Source organism: Accipiter gentilis, chromosome 18 (genome assembly GCF_929443795.1).
Source record: "Accipiter gentilis chromosome 18, bAccGen1.1, whole genome shotgun sequence".
In the NCBI taxonomy this organism is placed as follows: domain Eukaryota; kingdom Metazoa; phylum Chordata; class Aves; order Accipitriformes; family Accipitridae; genus Astur; species Astur gentilis.
The window spans coordinates 5,438,417-5,458,804 of NC_064897.1; the positions used below are offsets into that span (position 1 = coordinate 5,438,417).

Sequence of the window (20,388 nt, forward strand, 5' to 3'; positions counted from 1 at the left end):
CTTCACGAGGTTCCTGCCAGGCCATTTCTCCAGCCTGCTGAATCCCTCTGGACGGCAGCTTGACTGTCTGGCATATCAGACACTCCTCCCAGTTTTGTGTCGTCTGGAAACTTGCAGAGGGCGCACTCTGCCCCATCATCTGGATCATTAATGAAGGTATTAAAAAGAATCAGACCCAGCATTTACCTCTGGGGTACACTGCTAGTTTGTGGCCTCCAGCTATAGACTTCGTGCCACTCACTGCTACCCTCTGGACCTGGCAGTTCAGCCAGTTTTCAATCCACCTCACTTTCTGCTTATCCAGCCCAGGCTTCAACAGCTTCTCTGTAACAATCTTACAGGAGACAGAGTGAAAGGCCTCACTGGAGTTTAGGTAGGCAATGTCCACTGCTCTCCCTTTGTGTACCAAGCCAGTCATTTCACCATAGAAGGTGATCAAGTTGGTCAAGCATGACTTCCGCCTTGGAAGCCATGCTGACTACTCCTGGTGGCTTTCTTGTCCTTCCTGTGCCTGGAGGTTTCCAGGATTAGCTGCCTCGTCACCTTCCCAGGTAGTGAGGTGAGGCTGATGAACCTGTAGTTCCTTGGGCCTTTCCTCCTGCCCTTTCTGAAGGCAGGAGTGGCATTTTCTTATCTCCAGTCCTCAGACACTTCTCCCAATCACCATGGTCGGTAGAACAGTATTGAGAGGGGCCTCGCAATGACATCAGCCAGCTCACTCAGCACTTGTGGGTGCATCCCATTAGGCCTCATGGACTTAATTATGTTGTTTGCTTAAGTATTTTCTGACATGATCTTCTTCCACTAAGGGTAAGTCATCCTTGCTCCAGACTTTTCCCTGGTCTCTGGAATTCCTGAAGGCTAGTCTTGCTAGTAAATGCATTCAGTACCTCAGCCTGTTCCATGTCCTCTCTGACCAGGTCCACTATCTCCTTCAGCAGTAGGCCTATGTTTTCCCTAGCCTTCCTTTTGTCATATTTCCTTAGAGAAGCCCTTCTTGTTGTCTTTGACATCCCTTTCCAGATTCAATTCCTGCTGGGCTTTGGCTTTCCTTACCTCATCCCTGCATGCTCGGACAATGTCTCTGTATTCCTCCCAGGTTCCACATCCTTGCTTCCAACCTGTGTATGCTTCCTGGTTTTGAGTTTTGCCAGGAGCTCCTTGTTCATCCACGCAGGCCTCCTGGCAGTTTTGCTTGACTTCCTACTCGTTGGGTTAACCTAATCTTCTACAATCTTTTTTAGCCCCTTTGCAGTCTGCAGGTCAGTTTCTTCTCTAGGGAAAGAAGGAAAACTCTCTTTGTGTAGTTATTTTCATACATATGTATATATAGTTATATAGTATACTATAGTAGAGTAATACATAAGTACTAACATATTTTTAAATATAGGTAGTATATAAAATTGTGTTGGTATTATAACTGGCTATTGATGACAGCTGGCAAACCTTTCCGAGTTAATATTTTGTTCTTTAGGAACAATGGTGGAATTTAATTTAATCTGAAGACTGATGCTCTTGAGAAAAAAACATGAGAATGTCCTAATGAAGATGAGAATTCCTTTCATGCTTACCGTGTTGTTTAATGGAAGCATTCTCTTTTGTCACCTTCCCTGGATTGTTCTCCTGTTTGCTCTTCTTTTGTTTTCGCTTGCTATTATGTCCCATAATTTAGATTATGTGGGGAAGTAGGAAAGCATCAGTGATATAAGATGTCCTGGCACAGCTGTAGCTCTATCTCAAAGAAGTAATTATCTATATAATGTTTTAGAAACTTGAAGGCAGTCAGAGAAGGCTTCCTGAGCCAAATGTACTGTGCTATTTACCATATCATAGAGTTTTGCTAGCAAAATGTATGTTAATACTAAGAACACTTAGTATTAATTAACAGATTGTTCTGCATATGCGTTAGTCCTTCTTCTTCTTGTTTAATGTCATCCTCAGTGGAGAGTCTCTGTATTTGCATCCCGTGGAATAAGTGAGCAGATATAAACTGTAGTTGTTCTTCACACAATATTAATGTCTTAAATGTGACAGCATAGAGATCCATTTTATACACTGCAAATAGTTGAAGAGTTTAGTTACATGTGGTATGGGAACTATAATTATGTTTCAGTTTGGGGCATGTACAGGCTCCTCCATAGTATTTCCTTTACATAGTTTTTCACATTTAATCAGTCATAATGTCTCCCAGCAGACTAGTCCATTCACACTCACTCAGCTCTGGCTCAGCTCAGTTCTAACTGAGCAGGAAATGTCCTCACCACTATATTAGAAGTTGGTCATGAAAATTTGTTCACTACCTCACTTCATTATTCACTTCAAAGTCTTCTATTGTTGTATACTCTAGGTAGCAATGATATTTACTTGTATAAAATAAATACTATTCTCTCCTTGGTTCCTCTGGTGAGCTTAAGGTTGCGCGTACGGTGTGTTCTTTTGGTTATATAGGGAAATCTGAAATCTTTCTTTCCTTCCTATAAAAATGTTTGTCCTTATCTCTAGGTTCTCAGCTCTAATCTTTCACTAGGATGTTGGTGATATGACCAAAGTGAAAATACTTGCTTTGGTATGGACCTGGAGGCAGTCCTGTGTCTTAGTTCTGGAGAGCTCACATTCTTATTTCACAGCAACAGAAACAGTGACCAATCTGTATTTTATATACAATAGCACACTCTAGTGTGTATATTAATTAGCCATTATGGACTGATTCTCATCATATTTAACTCAATTTTTCAGAGATTTAGTTCTGTTGTTCTCAGTAATATCATTTTTTTCTCTATACCTGCATGAATTGGAGGAAATGTGTATCTTCAAATGAGAAGTTACCAGTTTCTTAACAGAGTCATTATGATACCAGATGTAATATATTATTTTTTAAAATAATGCTTTGAAAGAAAAAAAGAACTGATAATTTTTGTGGAGAGGAAAATCTTGATGTAATGGAGGAATTGAGTCCAATATGAAGAGTCTTAATGATGTAATTGTATACAGCAAAACTGTGTAAGATGGATTTGAAATTTGTCTTCTAATTTAGTTGCCTGCAGGGAACTAGAGTTTGCCTTTTTGCATTACTACAGAAATTAGGAGGGAAGAGAGTACATCACTTTAAGATGTTGGTTCAGACTTGCAGCTAATTCTGAAGATAACCACAGCCTTTACAGAAGATAGGCGGTCAGCATCAATTCAGATAACCGGCTTGCATGTTATATGTAGTAATATAGGACTCTTCATGGGTGTTATAGAAACATTGGTACAGTTAAAGCGTGCGTGCTTTGTGTTAACTTAACATTTTATTGACGTTTTTCCTGACTTTTTTAAACGGGGTTTATGAATAAGTATTGCAAAATGTAAAAAGCACATAATATCAGTTGACCCCAAAATACAGAATTTTATTTGATGGAGCGTATTTGGTTATGTTTGAAAGTGGGCAAAATTTTGTGATCTTTTCCTGAAATGATTTTATTTTATTCTATCAATTTTTCCCACATATAAATGTGATCTCATAGTGTTTCTTTGCAGTACTGGCTTTTGCTTTATTTGTGTATTACTTCTCTGTTTTTTTTTTTAATGTTATAAATTGTGATTATTGATAAACTAATAAAAAAAGGGGAAGTATTAAATTAAATTGATATGCTACAAGAGAAAAATCAGTGGGGGAAAAAAACCACCTGTGGAGAAAATGTCATAAATTCAATAGGCATGATATAAATTAATTTCTTCAGTTATTTTTAAAACTTCAGGGTATTTTGTGTTAGTTATGCCTGCTATAGAACTAGGATTGTGAAATTATTATGGTGTTTACTGTTGTGGGCTGATTATTATCAAAATATACTTTGACATGTAGCCATTTGCTTCCTTTTCAAGTGGCTGTGTTTGGTGGCCCTAATTTGCAGTATCAAGTCTTTTTTTATTATGCTGGTTTTGGTATGTGTTAAGAGCACTGACAGAAAATAATTTTTCTAAGCATCCACTTTTGATAATGAGAAGAATTGTGGTTGCTTTGAATTAGATGAGAAGAAAGTGAGACAGTGAGCCCTTTTTTTTTTTTTTTTTTTTCCCCCTTCTTGTATAAGCTTTCACTTATTGCTGTTACAATATGTGTGACATGCAGACATGCCAGAGTGGAAGGTTAGTAGGGAATGTGTGCAGAGTGTGTGGGTGGCATGTGTTTTTCCCCAACAATTCAAGACAGTCTACCTCTTAAAAAGTTAGCAGAAAAATATATCAACTTAAGGGTAAGTAAATATAATGAAATAAAATAAGTTTGAGGTCTTTACTCTTTCTTCTTCCCCCTTCTGATCTCACAAATCTTATTGCAGATCTTACATAGTACTCTGAGAGCTGTTACTCTTACACTTCCCAGTATGCGCAAAGACATGCCCTGCATTTCTATCGAAACGCTGGAGGTCAACAAAGAAACCTGTTTATGCTAACAATGGTTCACTTAGACTGAAATTATTTAGGAAGCAATTCAGCTAAAAGATCGAATAGAAGAGCTAATGCAATTGGCAGGCAGTGACAAGCAGCTGGATGGCGGGTGGTCAGTAACCTTTCCTGCTGTCACAGCCACTTCAGAAGTCTTCTTTGCCCAACGGCATCCATGGGAACTGCACCTCTTGGAAGCTCACCAGGCATTTGGATCCATCTGCCTCTACAGTGCTTTGATTCACAGGGGCCTAAGAAAAGAATAGGAGAGTCTGGAGTCACTTGGATTTTAGATTGTAAGAAAACTTCAAAGTTTGATCCCATTTTCTCATCATTCATTTGATGTATTTCTGAAGGCACATACATTTGGTGGCATTAAAGCATCTATTCTTATGCATAAAGTGTTTGCAATGAAATGTTCCTCATATAAGAGTCACTAAACAGAAAGAATTGAAACACTGATAACCGTTGAGCAATGTATTGCCTGTTACTTTCGTACTGTGTCCACCCAATGCCTCAAACTCTCTGGAATGATTGTCAAGATTTTGATCTCAAAATAAAAGAAACCCCTCTGTCTTCTAAGTCTATGTTTATTTACTGTCAACATTCTGATGTGAGATTCTGTCCATCACAAGGCATAAGGCGGGGGGGTGTGTGTGTGTGTGTGAAAGTCCTCTGAAGATGATTTTACTTGAAATTTCAAACTTTTCAACTCGTGTTTGATTCATTTCTTAAAAGCATTTATTAAGTAAAGGAAGGGAACAACAATGTTCTTTAAAAACTTCTCCAAGGTCATGCAAACCATGCAGGAGAATTCTACAAGAGCCAGAAAACAGAAAATTCTCTCTTTGATAGGGAATCTGAATATTATATTTTAATTTCAGGTCTACACCATTCAGAGCTTTTCACAGAGCTTCCCTTTTCTTTCTTGCAAGCAGAGTAATAATTCTAAGACTAGTTACGTCAATTCATTAAACTCATTTTCCTATGGAAAGTACACATTTTATTGAGGATTTGTGAAGAACTGACATGACCATTGTTCACCAAATGAGTATGCTGCTGTTCTTGGAATGTTTCTGTTGAGTTCATAGCCAAATCATGAAACTCAGGAACTTTGATCTATCTTCACTGTTAGACAGTAGATCAATGCATACACTTCCAAAATGTGTTACTTTGATTTTGAGTCTTCTCCTTATTGGATTACAAGGACCAAGCACACATTCCTTTGAGTGACGTATCTATAAGATTTTGAAACAGTATTTTGCAGACTTTCAGAAGAAAATGCCAGCCATCCTCAAAAGAATCGAAATGCACCCTAACGAGTTAAAAGAAATAAACTTACAGGCCTGCTGTCTTAGCTGAAGAATCTTGCAAATAAACACAGAAAAAAGGCAGTGTAGTGTTCATCAGACTGGATGAAGCCCTTACTTGGAGGGAGCATTGAAAAGTGACCTTAAACTTTTTGTCTCTGTACTTATAATAATGGCCTTTCATTTTCTCTTCTACCTCTGTTGTAGAAATTGACTGCTGGTCCTAACCCAAGCAAAACTGATGCCTTACTATTAGTTCTTTACTAATGACTAAAATATTTCCTTTACCTTAGGAAATATTTTAAGAAAGTAAGTACTCTAGAATATGTTGGAAAGAATCTTCATGTTGGTGGTTACATGTTGGTGTTGATGCTTCAACTTGTGTTATCAGTTTGCATTTAGTACCTCACTTTGAAAAAGTGACTAATTCTGAAAAACTTGATTTATTGTAAGAGGACAAAGTGCATTTTTTGTCTTTGTTTCTTGATTTGCCTGGTAACTGTAGTGAGAGGCACTGTACTCTATCAGAATGAAATGTTACTTCCTCAGTCAACACACTTGATGCACTATGTCTTATTGTTGCATTGAAGGTAGTTCTGACAGATCTTAGATGGAAATCTTACTGTTTTAGCTCCTCATTTAAAGGCTTTTCTCAACACAGAATGCTTTCTCTTCAGTTTTGCTTTTGTTGTTTTGGGTTTTTTTTTGCAGCTAGAATAATTAATTACTATTAACTTCCTCTTTCTCTAAGCCTTTTTTCTTATTTGTGAATTCAGGATATGCTACTATAGTAACTGCTTTTTTTTTCTCATTCCCCTCCCCCCCCCCCCCCCCCCCCTTCACTTTTCACAGGGAACGTATTTGTTAATGATTTGTGAAGATTCGGAGTTAAGCACTGGACCACATTTTCCCCCCTTATACCAATTCTGTAGTTTTGTACTGTAAAAATATTTCTAGCTCAGCACTTTTTTTTTTGATTTTACATATATATAACATCTGAGTTTAACTTCTTTGTGGTATCAGTAATACCTGTGCATCACAATGTGATTAAACAGATGTACCCAGATGTTGCACATTATGAGATGTAGTATTTTATTTATACATCAAAATACTTCCATCTTCAATTCTTCTGTTTCATATCAGTTGTTCTCACAGGGCTTCACAAAAAAACCCAGTTCTATTCAAGAGAATCCGAATGTCTCATTACATTTGGGCCAAAGATAAGAAGTTTGTATAGCTATAATTTCAAACTTTTTGCTCAGATGACCCTTTCAGGAGAAAGGAAGTGAATGACAGAGGAGAAACCTCTAATCAAATATGGAGTTACAGACAGATTAATTTATTTTTAATGGTTTTATATGGCCTTTCATAATAAAATTGAATATACTTTGTTAGACATTAGGTTTTGCTTATTTAAAATATACAAATCTTAGAAAACATAGAATTGTAATAATTACTTTCAACTTGAATTCCAACCCAAAAGCAATAAATATGTAGTGTAAGTTGTATATGGTTTTGCCCTTTAATCACTGCAAAGTAATGTTGTGATTAATGTCTTTCTGCTTTCTGCACCAGTTTTCCAAGGTGATTTAAAGCACCTATGACCTGCTGTACTAGCTGATTTAAGAACAGATCCCTGAAGCAAAGAATGAGGGAGGAGGGAAGGTTTTTCATCATCTTACTAATTGGTTATTTGAGAAAGTGGTGCTGCTCACTGATAAGCGTGAAATGTTGATGAGAATCTAATGACGTGTTCACATTGCAGACTCAGATAGCAAACCGCAGGCAAGCATTTTTATGTAAAGGCAAAAATTTTAGAATGTTCCTGTTCATGTTATTTTTACATAATACTGTGAATAAAAAAAAAAAACCAACAAAAAACCAGTAGAGCTTTATTTGAAAAACATATCCAGGATGTTTTATGCAAGAATGCTTTCCTGGGAACCGTAAGAATAAAAAAAAAGACAAAAAAGGAGCTATGTAATGACTAGGGGAAGGGTGTGCTTTTTGGGGAAACTGAGTCTGATACTAGTCCATTTCAAAATTTTTATTAATATAGGCAGTAAATAACATTTACTAAGAGAGTGATTTGGAAGTCTTGCCATCCACAGGTGTACAAGAAACCAGAAAAATCCGAGTAACAAAGAAAATGTTTTAAAAATAAAAAAAATGGAGAAACATTTAGAATTATTTGGGGACTAATAAAGTAAAATTAAGAAATAAAAATGAGATTAATACTAGGACGAGCTGGAATTGAGCTATATATTATATCTAAAGAGCCAAGATGTGTGCATTTCTTCATGAAAGATACCAAAAATGAGGAAAATAATTGGTCTTTACTCTCCTAATTAAAATTGTTGTCGGGCGCCTATCTTTTATATAATCTTTCCATGTTTTTGTACAGGAAAAGCATAAGCAGGAGTTAGAAGACATGAGAAAAGCTGGACATGAAGCCTTGAGTATTATTGTTGAAGAATTCAAGGTAAATGAGTTGTTAAGATAACACAATTTCCAAATAATATTATTGTAATAGTGTATAATAAGTATGCACTACAGGCAGTCTTCTTGAGCAATGTGAACAAGCAGTACTAAACCTGTTTCACTTTAAGACTGTCTTTTCTGTCGTTTCCAATTTAGATTGTTTGGCCTGAAATTTTGTATGATGTTTTTCACTCTGCACTTTGGGAAACTTCAGATAAAGTAGGTTAGCCATTTTCAGTAATGACACTTAAAACCAGAACACAACAGAAATGCTCAGTTAATTGTGGTAAACTTCGAGTTTGATGATTTATCACATCCACATTTTGGACATTTTCAGTCTCAACAAACTGCACTTGCAGGAAAGCAGCCTCACAGAGCAATTCAGCAGGTTTTGATCTACAGAGCACAAGAGAAGGAGTTAAGGATGAACTAAGGTTGAATCTGTAAATATCTCATGTTGTTCCTAGTTCCTCTAAGCTGATAAGATGAAAGAATTGGATGTTACCATGGAGGGTAAATCTGTGTCTCTTGTACTGTTACGGAAACTTTCTAGTAAGAAATGCACAGAGGGCAAAAACTGAATCAAGTTAGGAGAATGAGTAGGTAAAGCTAAGAATTCTAATTAGACTTAAAGAGGTAAAGAAGATCTGACAGTGAAAAAACCCTGATAATGGGAAATGGAAAAGGCGCTGGTTTTGAGAATGAGAAAGGAGACATAAGACTTGGTAAGTAGCTGTGAGCTGGGAACACAAATCTGACAATGTATTTAGTGAAGGGGAAATTAAAATTGTAACTGCTCAGCAATGGTAATTTGTAACCAAGGAGTGATCTGGCATGGAGGGGAAGAAGGCCCAGCTGCAGAATGGTTTAAACTTGCTGGTAGCAGGAATGCCAGAGACAGGACTCCATGTAAAGGAGTGAGGTTTTCCTTGGAAATAAGATAAAAAATGTCACAGCATTTTCTTGTAGCAATCCACCCTGGGATGTGAGCGCTCAGGGGCCACTTTTGGTAAACAGAGCTGACACTGAGGGATGAACTGAACACTAGGCTAAGGTGTCCCATGCTGATGCTCATATGGTTGGTGCTGGTGTAAGCGTATATAAGGAATTGTCTCATGATGCATCTTTGCAGACTCCTTGTAGACCAGCTTATGGAAGTAGGACTGTCCAATCCATTGTTTGTTAAATCTTTTTACGTTTAAGCACAAACACATTTAATTTGTCTAAAGGCAAATTCCTTTGATAAAGGAATGATAAAAATTCCCCAACATTGGTTAGTGTTGGAATGGAACTGGTAAGGGAAAAAGGATGAGATTAAGGTTGGGTCTTGTGATTCAGGTAATAAACTGGAAGCTTGAGTCTAGGACCTCCTGGTCAAGAAGCTTGTAATACTTTGTTGGGGAGGGTAGGCAGGTTGGTTGGTTTGTTTTCAGCAAATACCCAAGACTTGCAATTTTTGTTTCCTTCTGGTGGTGTCAGGATCTGCAGCTTAAAGAGAGCTATCTGTGCCAGACTCCAAGTCTGCTGCAAAATTTGGGATCATAACGTTATGCAAAGCTTTTCTTTTTTTTTTTTTTTTTTAATTAGGTTCTATGGGGCTTGTAGACTTCATTCCTCACATGTAAGGTAGGCCTCCCAAGTTCCAAGTCTGAGAGAGCACCACTCTGTAGGGGACCTGCTGATGGTTTTAGGACGCTCTGCTTGAAGGCAGCTCATGTCATAGGCTGCAGAAAAGTATAAAGTAATTCTAGTCATCATAGATGTTTGCAACAAGTCATAATACAAAAGCCTTTTAATAATTTTGCTAATAACAGTTAGTAGTGTTATAGCTAATATTGAAATTGGGCTATCTGTAGAAAAATGTCTGTCTCCATCAATACAATTTATACTGATTTCATCTAAAGGGAACCTATTCAGAAAAAAGTTTCAAAAGTTTCCATTCCTGAGAAAAGTTAAGCATGGCTACTGGTGATGTCCCATTTCTCCATACCTCCCTCATTTCAATTCTGGAGGAAAATTATTGCATTTCTTTTCCCTTACTTTTTCGACCACTTTGCAATAGAAGTTCTCAAATGGGAATTTTCTTTGGACTATTCCTACTTTGGATGGGCTGCTGAACATGTTGCATATCAGCGTTTTTCACTTCTGTTTTATGCTAGATGCATATAAAATATTTAGCTGTTTCTGTGTGGACATGTTGTGGTTTAACCCCAGCCAGCAACTAAACACCACGCAGCCGCTCACTCACTCCCCCCCTGCCCCTGCCCCCAGTGGCATGGGGAAGAAAATCAGGGAAAGAATTAAAACTCGTGGGTTGAGATAAGAATGGTTTAATAGAACAGAAGAAACTAATAATGATAATGATAACACTAATAAAATGACAACAGTAATAATAAAAATATTGGAATGTACAAATGAGGCACAGTGTAATTGCTCACCACTCACCGCCCGATGCCCAGTTAGTTCCTGAGCAGCAATCTGCCCCCCTGCTCAACTCCCCCCCAGTTTATATACTGGGCATGACATCCCATGGTATGGAATACCCCTTTGGCCAGTTTGGGTCAGCTGCCCTGGCTGTGTCCCCTCACAACTTCTTGTGCCCTTCCAGCCTTCTTGCTGGCTGGGCAAGAGAAGCTGAAAAATCCTTGACTTTAGTCTAAACATTGTTTAGCAACAACTGAAAACATCAGCTTCATCAACTTTCCTCTCATACCTAACTTAAAAACATAGCACTATACTAGCTACTAGGAAGACAATTAACTCTATCCCAGCTGAAACCAGGACAGACTTGTTTTCTGAAAAACCCAGTAAGCTATTGGTAATTGCTGTACTTATGTTTCCAAGTTTTTATTTCTGAAAATATAAAAAAATTGTGAAGTGCAACAATTTTATAGTATTGAATGTAAGTTCTGTATGTTTTCTAGCTACAATTTTTCACCATTTTAATGCCTTTGTGTGAGCTAAAGGAGAGTTTTGCATGGATGATATTGTCCTAAAAGGAATAATTTCTTCATGTATGGTTGGGTAAGGGAATATACTCATATGCCATATTGATTTTTGCAAACTGTTTTACCAGTCAACAGCAGCTGGGACGATTTGATATGCCATGTGGAAAAGAAGACTTATGTTTATCAGTTTCTGTGATTTGGCACAAAAGATTAGGGATTGAATTGAATACTGTGATTCTAAGCAGTATTTGTATTTGGCATATTATTTCTCATAGACTGTTTATATTCAAGTCATATAAAGACATTCTTTAATACCGAGGAACCATGAATATACTGCATACAAGTCTTCCTGTTGCCTCCTGTGGTTAGTTGCCATATTGTGGTCCATGAGATCACAGTACTCTGAGGAGAAATAACATCAGATATGCCAGCCTCTGGCTAAAATACTGCAACCAACCTTCTTTGCAAACAGGCAGCGAGTTCTTCTTCAGGGTAGGAGGAAAAATCGAAAAAGTTTGTTAGGTTTAAAAAAAATCAAGCTTTTTTGGTTGTGTGTTTGTAGCTTAAATACCTTTTTGTAGCTTAAATACCATGTTCTTAAAAACAAACAAACAAACAAAACCACCCCCAAAAAACCAAAACCAGTGAATCGTCAGAGAATTCACTGAAGGCCAAAACTGTTCTGTAGTTCTGTTTGAGAAAATAATGTCATGGATTCTTTTAAAATGTTAATTCATAGTTAATATTTCAATATGAAACAGGGTTAAGAATATATTTTTTTCTTAAGTAAATGAGTCAAATGTGGTTTTGTAATTATAAAAGTAGTATTTTACATTCTGGGGACTTTTTAACACTCATATCTTTATGAATTTGTTACATTTATCAGACATGTTGTCAGTAGTCAGATAACCAAATAAGGTGTCCTACATATAGCATTTCTTTGAGATTGTAAAGTAAATCTGATCAGTCCTTTTAATGAAATACAGAATTGTGGAATCATTTACTCTCTTAATTCACTTATGATTAACCATGTTTAATTTTGTGCTGAAATATGTCTTCTTTAGGATTTAAGACTGTGTTACAGTAATACGTATCGTTTATATGCAGAAGTGATTTCCATTTCCAGTAGATTTTCTAAGTACTACCTAATTAATCCCCAAATTACCTTGAGTTTGGAAATTCACCTAAACAAGTCTACTGAATTGTTTAAAAGATATAGGAAGGAAAATCTTTCTTATGATGAATAGAGTCCTATTTTGCATTTCTTGGGCTCTAATAAAACGAACTGATGCAGATTATTCCAATCAAGTGCTTGCTCATGGCCCAAATTAAGTTCTGTTGTAGTCATGACTGTTGGAATTATGACTAATCCTCTCTGATACCAGCCAATTATAATTTTGTAATGCCACTCCAAGCAGAGTTGTAGCATGACTGAATGTAATGTCCAACATTGGTTGTTTAAGGATAGCTATGTAAAACTATAAGCTATTCATCATTAGTCCCAGAAAAGAATCCCCAGAATCCCTCAAGCCTACAGTCCTCTAAATTAGGTATTGAAGCTTTGGGCTGAACAACGATGGAAGAGTTGACTACTTGCCTTTTCTGTATTCTCGCATAGATAAGTCTTCCTACTGGTAGGTTTGTGACGGTGCCTTTGTTTTGGCATACAAAGGAAAAGAGAGTTGCCATTTTTTCACTTCTGTCTACAAGGTTGCCAAGTTAGTAACTAAAAGCTCAGATTTTTCTTACATTTAGAGCTAATTATTACTCCTTGCCGACTTACTGCAACAGAATTTCTGTTGTTGCTGTATCTTTCTATGCTTGAGAATGAGTTACCCTTTCTGATAATCACTCTCCTGTGTTTTGGGGAATTATTTGTTGTAAAAGGGACAATGTATCTTCATGTTGATATTCCATTAGTACGTTATCCCTAGGCAGACCAGGCACTCAAGTTTAAGACCAAACCCTCTCAATTCCTACCCTTGTTGTGACTAGTCCTTTTTAATATGGCAACAGTATCAAAAATGGAGCTTGCACAAGAAGTCAAATACTGAATGATCTGATTTCAAGGACCTGAATATACCAAAGCCCTTAGAATTATTGCAGTTGTCTTTGGAATAGCAGCTTGCCAAATGTGCTGGGAAATGCATTAACAGAGACCATTAGACACTTTGTAGCACAAACCTCAAAAACCTTGGCCATTGTTAAGCATCTCGCATTCTTATCTTCTTTTTAACAAATAAACCATCTACAACACGGTCACGAAATTTGTATTAAAAAAACATGGGAAAACAAATTAAAAATGAATTTGATGTTGTGTGTAGGCCAAGTTTCCCCTTCTCATGTTTACCTAATTTTGTTTAATTTCTGTCTTTCATGTCATTATTTTTTTAAACTTTTATCCCTGGTAATTAACTACAGTAAAGAAAAGTAAATGTAGGTCTTGGAAATGATGCTTGTGCTATCATGTCACATTTTAAGATATTTACCACAAGCAACATAAGGATTTTTCCTTTGCTTGTTTAGTCAAGCTTTTGTTCTGAAATTGTCATAGTTCTGTAAATAGACAAGTTAAGATTTTTAATCTGTTTTGTTTATATTTCTCACCATATAAAATATCCTCTTATGTAAGCTTTAAAGAATATGAGGTTACAGGCAGGTGTATTTATTTGATGGTATTTATTTACTTAGATTATTTTATGCAATTATTAGTCTTCTAAAAGACAGCTTGCATGAATCAGAGGCTTCCTTTTATGGAAATTAACTTCAGGATGCAAAGTCCTTTCCAGCACTTCCTACAGTGAGAGTTTTGTCTATCAGTTTGGTGGTGGTTGGGTTTTTTCAGCTTTCCAGAATGTAAGAACAGACAGGTTTGCAAAGTACAGGATATGTGGGGGCCATGAGATTGTCTTTCAAAAATATTTGTGTCAATAATAGGCCTCTGAACTGAAAGGTTACCCTCTAATAAACAAAGGAAAATTTAGAAGATTTCATTACAAAAGAAGTTAATCTAGAATCACGGTATCTTTTTTTAGACGTTGTTTATCCCTAGTGAGGAGGGAAGACTCTTGAAATGTGGCCAGTTCTCAGCTCTTTAAAACACCAGCTTAGTTTATTAAGTTTCCAAGATGACATGCTGGCTCAGAAAGACTTGACACATGAATAAAAGTGTAAATTCAAAAGTTGTTGCAAGGGCTTGTATTTCACCTCCAACTTCCATACTTGTCTATGTGTACGGTGCATTAGAATTCAAGTGGGTCTTGAAGATAATACATTATCGTATTTTGTCATGAAGAGCTGATGGCTAGAAAAGGAGCGATTCCTTGTCATTTTTACAGTATAGGAGTACTCATATACAATGGTGATGTTACTATAAAAATCTTTCTATGGAATTCTCATAAAAGCAAGGTACAATCAAGTCTCAATGTTCCAAAGATCTGGCTATCAAAAATATTTTATTATTGATTAAAGCATCTTGATAGGGAACAGTGTTTTGTGGAAAACAAATCACTTAAACTCATGTGCTAGTAAAACTGAGATATCTAGATAAACTGAGTATAGTATTCAAACTGTAAGTTGTTGATCATTACTGGTATACCAAAAGCAGTTGAAAATGAAACCGAAATTGTTATACCACTTTACAAAAAACACGTTACCCTATTCTTGTATTTAATTCAAATGTCTTTTATGTTATATCTTTGAAACACCTGACTAAAATTCAGTTCACATTGTAAACAGGACAGTGGTTAGTGAAACCATGAAGCTTCTTCATACCCTAATGCACATCAAAATGTGTTGACCTTTTGTAAAGAATAACTCGTGAGAAGAATTTTCCGCAGGAAATACTTTTTGACTCGATATGTAAAATTTCACAGCACGAGCTCTGTTTAAAGCTTTGGTAGTAGCACCTTCTGACTATGAGTGGAAACAATTCGGGAGATTCAACTCAATATTTTGTTTTATTTCACTTAGAACCTACTTAATTGTAAATTGCAAGTTGACTCTGACCTAAGCAGGAGTTTAATTGCTTTCACTTTGGTTAATATTTACTTGTACAAAAAACGGCTTGATTCCATAGCACCTAAATGGACATGTTTCACTTAAAGGGAGGCTCACATGAAAATAGCCTGATCATGAAAATATGCAATATCTTGGGAAGAAGTGGATAAGTTGGATTGTTGAAAAATACATTTTTCAAAAATCTTTAAAATAGTTTTATTTATGTAGTATGTATACTAGCTAATAACTGAGTTATAACACAACCAGTCAAATAGTACGTTTTATTGAGTTAATGTATCTTCTCCAGGGATCAGGAAAGAATTTTTATTGTATCCTCTGCTCTGTTTTATCATTCAACAATTGATTAATTGTATTTTGCCCTTAAAGTAGTAGAAATTAATTAATGGTGGAGACAGGGTGATGAATTAGATGAATCATCATCTCATGCTATGAAGCACAGAAATTCTTATGTACTATTGCTGAAATTAATGCTGGTATTTAATACAGTTCATATGTTTGAAGTAGTATGGTAACTTGTTTTGGCCATCCCGACTCAGCCATTTTGAATTAAAGAAGGTGTTTGATGTACTGGCTTGTATTTAGTTACTTAAGCAAGTTAATGCTGCTTGAGCAGGGGAAAGAATCCAGAGAGGATATTCTTTTGGAATGATGAAGGGTTTTGATGCAGTGCTTTTAAGTACATTATAGAATATAATGCAGCATCCTGTACATCATGATCCATGTTTCATACTGTGTTTCATGTGAGTTGGTTTAACATTATAAAACAGTGTTACACATCCGAGAAGTCTGGTTTTTGCACGGATTGAAATTGATTTTATACTGTTTTTCAGAAGAGATGAGAGGGGATAATAAACTCTGTTCTGTTTTTCCTCCTTTTTTTTTTTTTCCTGACTAGTTTTTTCCTCCTATAAAAAGAGGGAGTTGAGAGAGATTTGGCAATTTGTTACTGTTAGGGAATTTGGGATGAATTTGGGGGTAACAGTCTATATTTTGGCTATATAATTCAAGAAGGATTCTCATAAATTCTAGCTTTTGGCCATACAATAAATCCTGTTCTGGGCAAGCAGCTGTGGTATCTATTGCCAGTAGAATGAAGACAGTATGCACTAGGGCTGGGCAAATAGGTTTGTATTAAAAATGAGCTGGAATGTCTGTGTTATGGTTTTGGCAACACCATAATCATTGCACTTCTGCCTTTCCAAGGATGAGGACAAATTTTAGAAAGCATCTAGTACTCTATAAATAACACAACCTGTAGAAATACAGGATTAAAATGTTGTGATCATTTGTATTTTCTGAACTTTTCTTCTCAGATTGGGTACAGTATAGTTTTTCAGTCTCTAGTCTGTATGCAGTGGTGCAGTTCTCTAGTGCTCACACTGTACATGTAGTGTGCTGTCAGTTACATTCCAGGAGTCTTTAATTCTCTGACCATTGCTAAAGCATATAATAGAGTAATTAAGATGTGTATTCCCTTAAAGACACCCCAAAGTGATTACAGATAAAGTTCTTATTATAAAGTTTGGATCTACTTTCAACTCAGGGTCTTCCAAAATTATTCTAATGTATGAACCTTAAAGCTAAGGTTAGCTCTTTATCTGAGCTCAAGCAGTTTGGACTGATTTACTTAGTTAAGTTTTATTTTGTTTTGGTAAAATTCCAGCTTATAAAATTAAGATGGGTTCACTTTTAATCTTTCTGCAAACTAATTTAAAAATGTTTTGTACTGTCATTGAAATGTGTGAAAGTTCTGATAATGGTCTGAGGAAACAATGGTTTCTTTGATTTTTTTTTTTTTATTTTTTTTTTTTTATTTCCCATCATATATAAAACTAAAATGGATATGAAGACTCTTAGGAGAACTTGTTCTTAAAGGGTTGCATTCCCTTTGTTCTGTCAGAAGTCACCAGACATTTTTGGTTAGTGAAGGAATAGTAGGATCATTTCTCTGATAGCTTTTGTGGGTTAGGAGAGGGATGAGAAAGGAGGGAAGAAGCAGGATTTCTTGTATGGTTTGGAACATTTCTGATAGTTTAAGGTGCAGAAGAAGACTTGCTTTGCTGTCATTGTCATCCTACAAGTCCTGTTATTTGGAGCGTTCATTTGGAGCAGCCACACTGTATATAGTTACTGTTAAATGTGAGCATGCATATTACTCCTTAGCTTTCCTGTTAACAATGTGAATTTGTTCTTTAAAAACCTCCCCAAAGTTGTTCATATATATATGATGTCCAGAAACAATTAACAGAAAACAAGACAGGCTGCTGATGGAGTATAATGTACATTGGGAATATGAATTATTTCCAAGTGGCAAAATAGCAAGCAGAAGACAGAACTTTTCCCACATGAATTCTAGCATTTAAACTACCTTATCATACAACTAAACCATATAATTTACAGGCACCAGAACATGTTCTGCCCTCCCCCACCCTCCAAGGATCTACAACATTCTAGAACATTCTGCAATTCTGCTATTATTTTCTTACTCCTTGCACCATAAAGGCTGCTTTGCTGACAAGAATCCAGAGATAGAGAATTAGAACTATAATCAACGAATCTTTGAAATTTTACAACTTAGAAAATTTGGCTTCATCTGTAGTGGTTCAAGAGCCATTGCCCTGTTCCCTGGGAAAGGACAATCAGGGCTGAGGCAGAGTTGCAGACTTCTAATTTTCCTTTTTGGTTAAATTCCACTGGTTTTCATGCTGATGAGAGGAGCTTATAATGATTCCTTTCACTTGTTTTTGAAAGGAAGAAAATACATCTGTACATCAGACTGTAATCCATCTGATACCTGACAGATTTTGGAGAGGGACCTAAAGGTTTGCTATTCCATATCTGACTCTGATAGTTTCTCGTCACTTCTTTGAGTCATCTTCAGTTCCTGTACTGAAACTGAGAACACTGAGCTAGATTAATGGTTAAATTAGGTGGTGTTTTATTCTCGTCCCAGGGTTTTTTTACCAAATAAAACCCTCTGGATACCTTAAGTCAGTGTAATTTTCAGAAGTAATTCTGGTTTTAGAGGAATTAAATATAGATATGTTAATTGGGCACCCTTTTCTTCCCCTAATAACTTTCTCAGTGCTACTTACTACTATTCTTTATTTTTTGATCTGAAAGCCAAAACAGCTATAGATTAAAGTCTGAGGCTTAAAACTTGACCAAGTTTTATCTTTGATTATCTAAGAAGATTATGCCAAGTTAAAAATTAATTATAACTGAACCAAGCTTAGGAGAACAATGTCAGCATAGACATTAATTCTTGGCTTTCTCAGTTAGTGGTTTTTTTTGCCCAGTTTAGTAATGGTAAAAGTGTAATGTGAGATACAGGGAAGAAGGAATTGTTAAAAGGCCATGTATATATGTTTGTCTGATTATTTGGGGCTGTGGTGATATTTTTCGTTTTCTTTTCAGGAGTCAGAGGAAGGATAGTATTATTCTTATTATACCTAAATATACATTGATTATTTTTTACATAAGCCTTGTAAATTCTGTCTTTGATTAGTGGAAAGGCATCAGTTCACATGATGATGTACTTATGATCATAACTATGGTTATACAGCCACTATAGAGTGGCTGCAGTTCATTCTTATATTCATGCATGGCTTTGTATTTGAATTTTAAGCAAACCGCTTTAAGTAGTTGTTTATCTAAGGTACCACAGTCCTTTAAACTGTTCCCTGATACAGCGACTTACATAAGGGGTTGGGAGGCAGATCTTTTGAAAGCCGAGGAAATTACAAATGGGGAAAGAAGATCTAGTAACTGCCTGAAAAAGATGACTGTTTATTTGGCTCTAGCAAAGACCTAAAAGGCAACCTCACTTTTGGTTAAAGGCAGATGTAGTTAGGGCTGTGAAATGTGTTGTGCTGAATAAGGAGGGGAAAAAAAAAAGAAAAAAAAGCCAAGAGGCAGTGAGGACTAGTTGGTAAATGTAAAGAAATCCTGAAAATCTGAACCCACCACTTCCTTTATAACAAGTGTGGACTGAGGCAAGAAATGTGATAGGCGTGTAGAAACAGATCCACATCAAGACTGAGGCCTTTTGCCATCACAGTCCTGAAACTGGCTGTTGGTACAGGATGACCCTTGCCACATTGTGTCAAGGAAGTTCATTGCACAATATATAGAAAGAGAAATGGATTACCAGGAGCACCCGTATTGAAATCCTACCCTTTGACTTCACGCAACAGATGCCATAGGCTACAACCTGCTGTAACCTTACTTGAAATGATTCAGCAAGCTATTAAAAGGAGACTGCTTCAAGAATGCTAGCTTGATATTAGGTCAGTGGCCACAGATTTATGGAACATAAGCCTACCAGGATAATTGTGTAATTAATTAAGGAAGAAAGTGGTGTTTCAGCAGTGATAAGTAGTTGTCCAGAATAGCAATTAGTCAAAAGACTTTGTGTCGTCGTACTGAAGGAAGCATGTAACTCTAAGAGTTAGAGATGCCTATCATCAAGTAGCTAGATGTATGTTTTAGTTTAGTAAATTAGATAATTATTAAATCAGTTTTTTAATTTGTAATTGAAGTTGTTCATTATCTTGAAATTTGCAAAAGTTTTGGATGGATATCATGCATCTCTGCTGTATATACCCCATCAAGAAAACTTAAAAGGTGGTTGTGATCAGACAAAGAAGAAAATGACCTCATTTTTTAACTCCATGTTTTCTTTTTTCTTTCTTTTTGTCTTTTTTACAGTCTTGGAAAGACATTGTTTTATGACATCTTTATTTTTTAACTCCATGTTTTCTTTTTTCTTTCTTTTTGTCTTTTTTACAGTCTTGGAAAGACATTGTTTTATGACATCTTTATGTTTATATTTAGGTTTTATAGTCAGCCGAAGCCAGGCAGATGTAGGATATATGCAATGAACATAGTAGTGTCCTAGGCAACAACTGCATGCTGGATTATAATTAAAGGCAATTGTCAAGTTTGGCTTTTATTTTATTTTTAAAATTGTCTTATTTCTGATAATTTATTAAATATGGGACATTATTTCAATGATAAATGAAGAATAATGAAAGACTTAATGGGCATGATACATTTGTCTAGTCATGCCACTTCTCTATGACACTTCTCTGTTCATACTTCAGAAAAGTAGACTTTCTGTTTTATAGAAGTGCCTTATCTGACAGTACTGACAATTATGATCAGTCCTGACTATAAAAATTTTCTCATGAGTATAAAAACAT

At 36.1% G+C, this 20,388-nt stretch overlaps 1 protein-coding gene across 7 annotated transcripts in view; it reads left to right on the forward strand.

Annotated features, from left to right (window-relative positions):
• CCDC91 (coiled-coil domain containing 91) overlaps nucleotides 1–20,388 on the forward strand; it is a 155,093-nt gene that overhangs the window by 66,504 nt on the left and 68,201 nt on the right. For all 7 annotated transcript variants that reach the window (XM_049821940.1, XM_049821939.1, XM_049821945.1 and 4 more), the window contains one exon: nucleotides 8,140–8,217. In XM_049821940.1, the coding sequence (XP_049677897.1) occupies nucleotides 8,140–8,217 (78 nt within the window). The remainder of the gene's footprint in view (nucleotides 1–8,139; nucleotides 8,218–20,388) is intronic.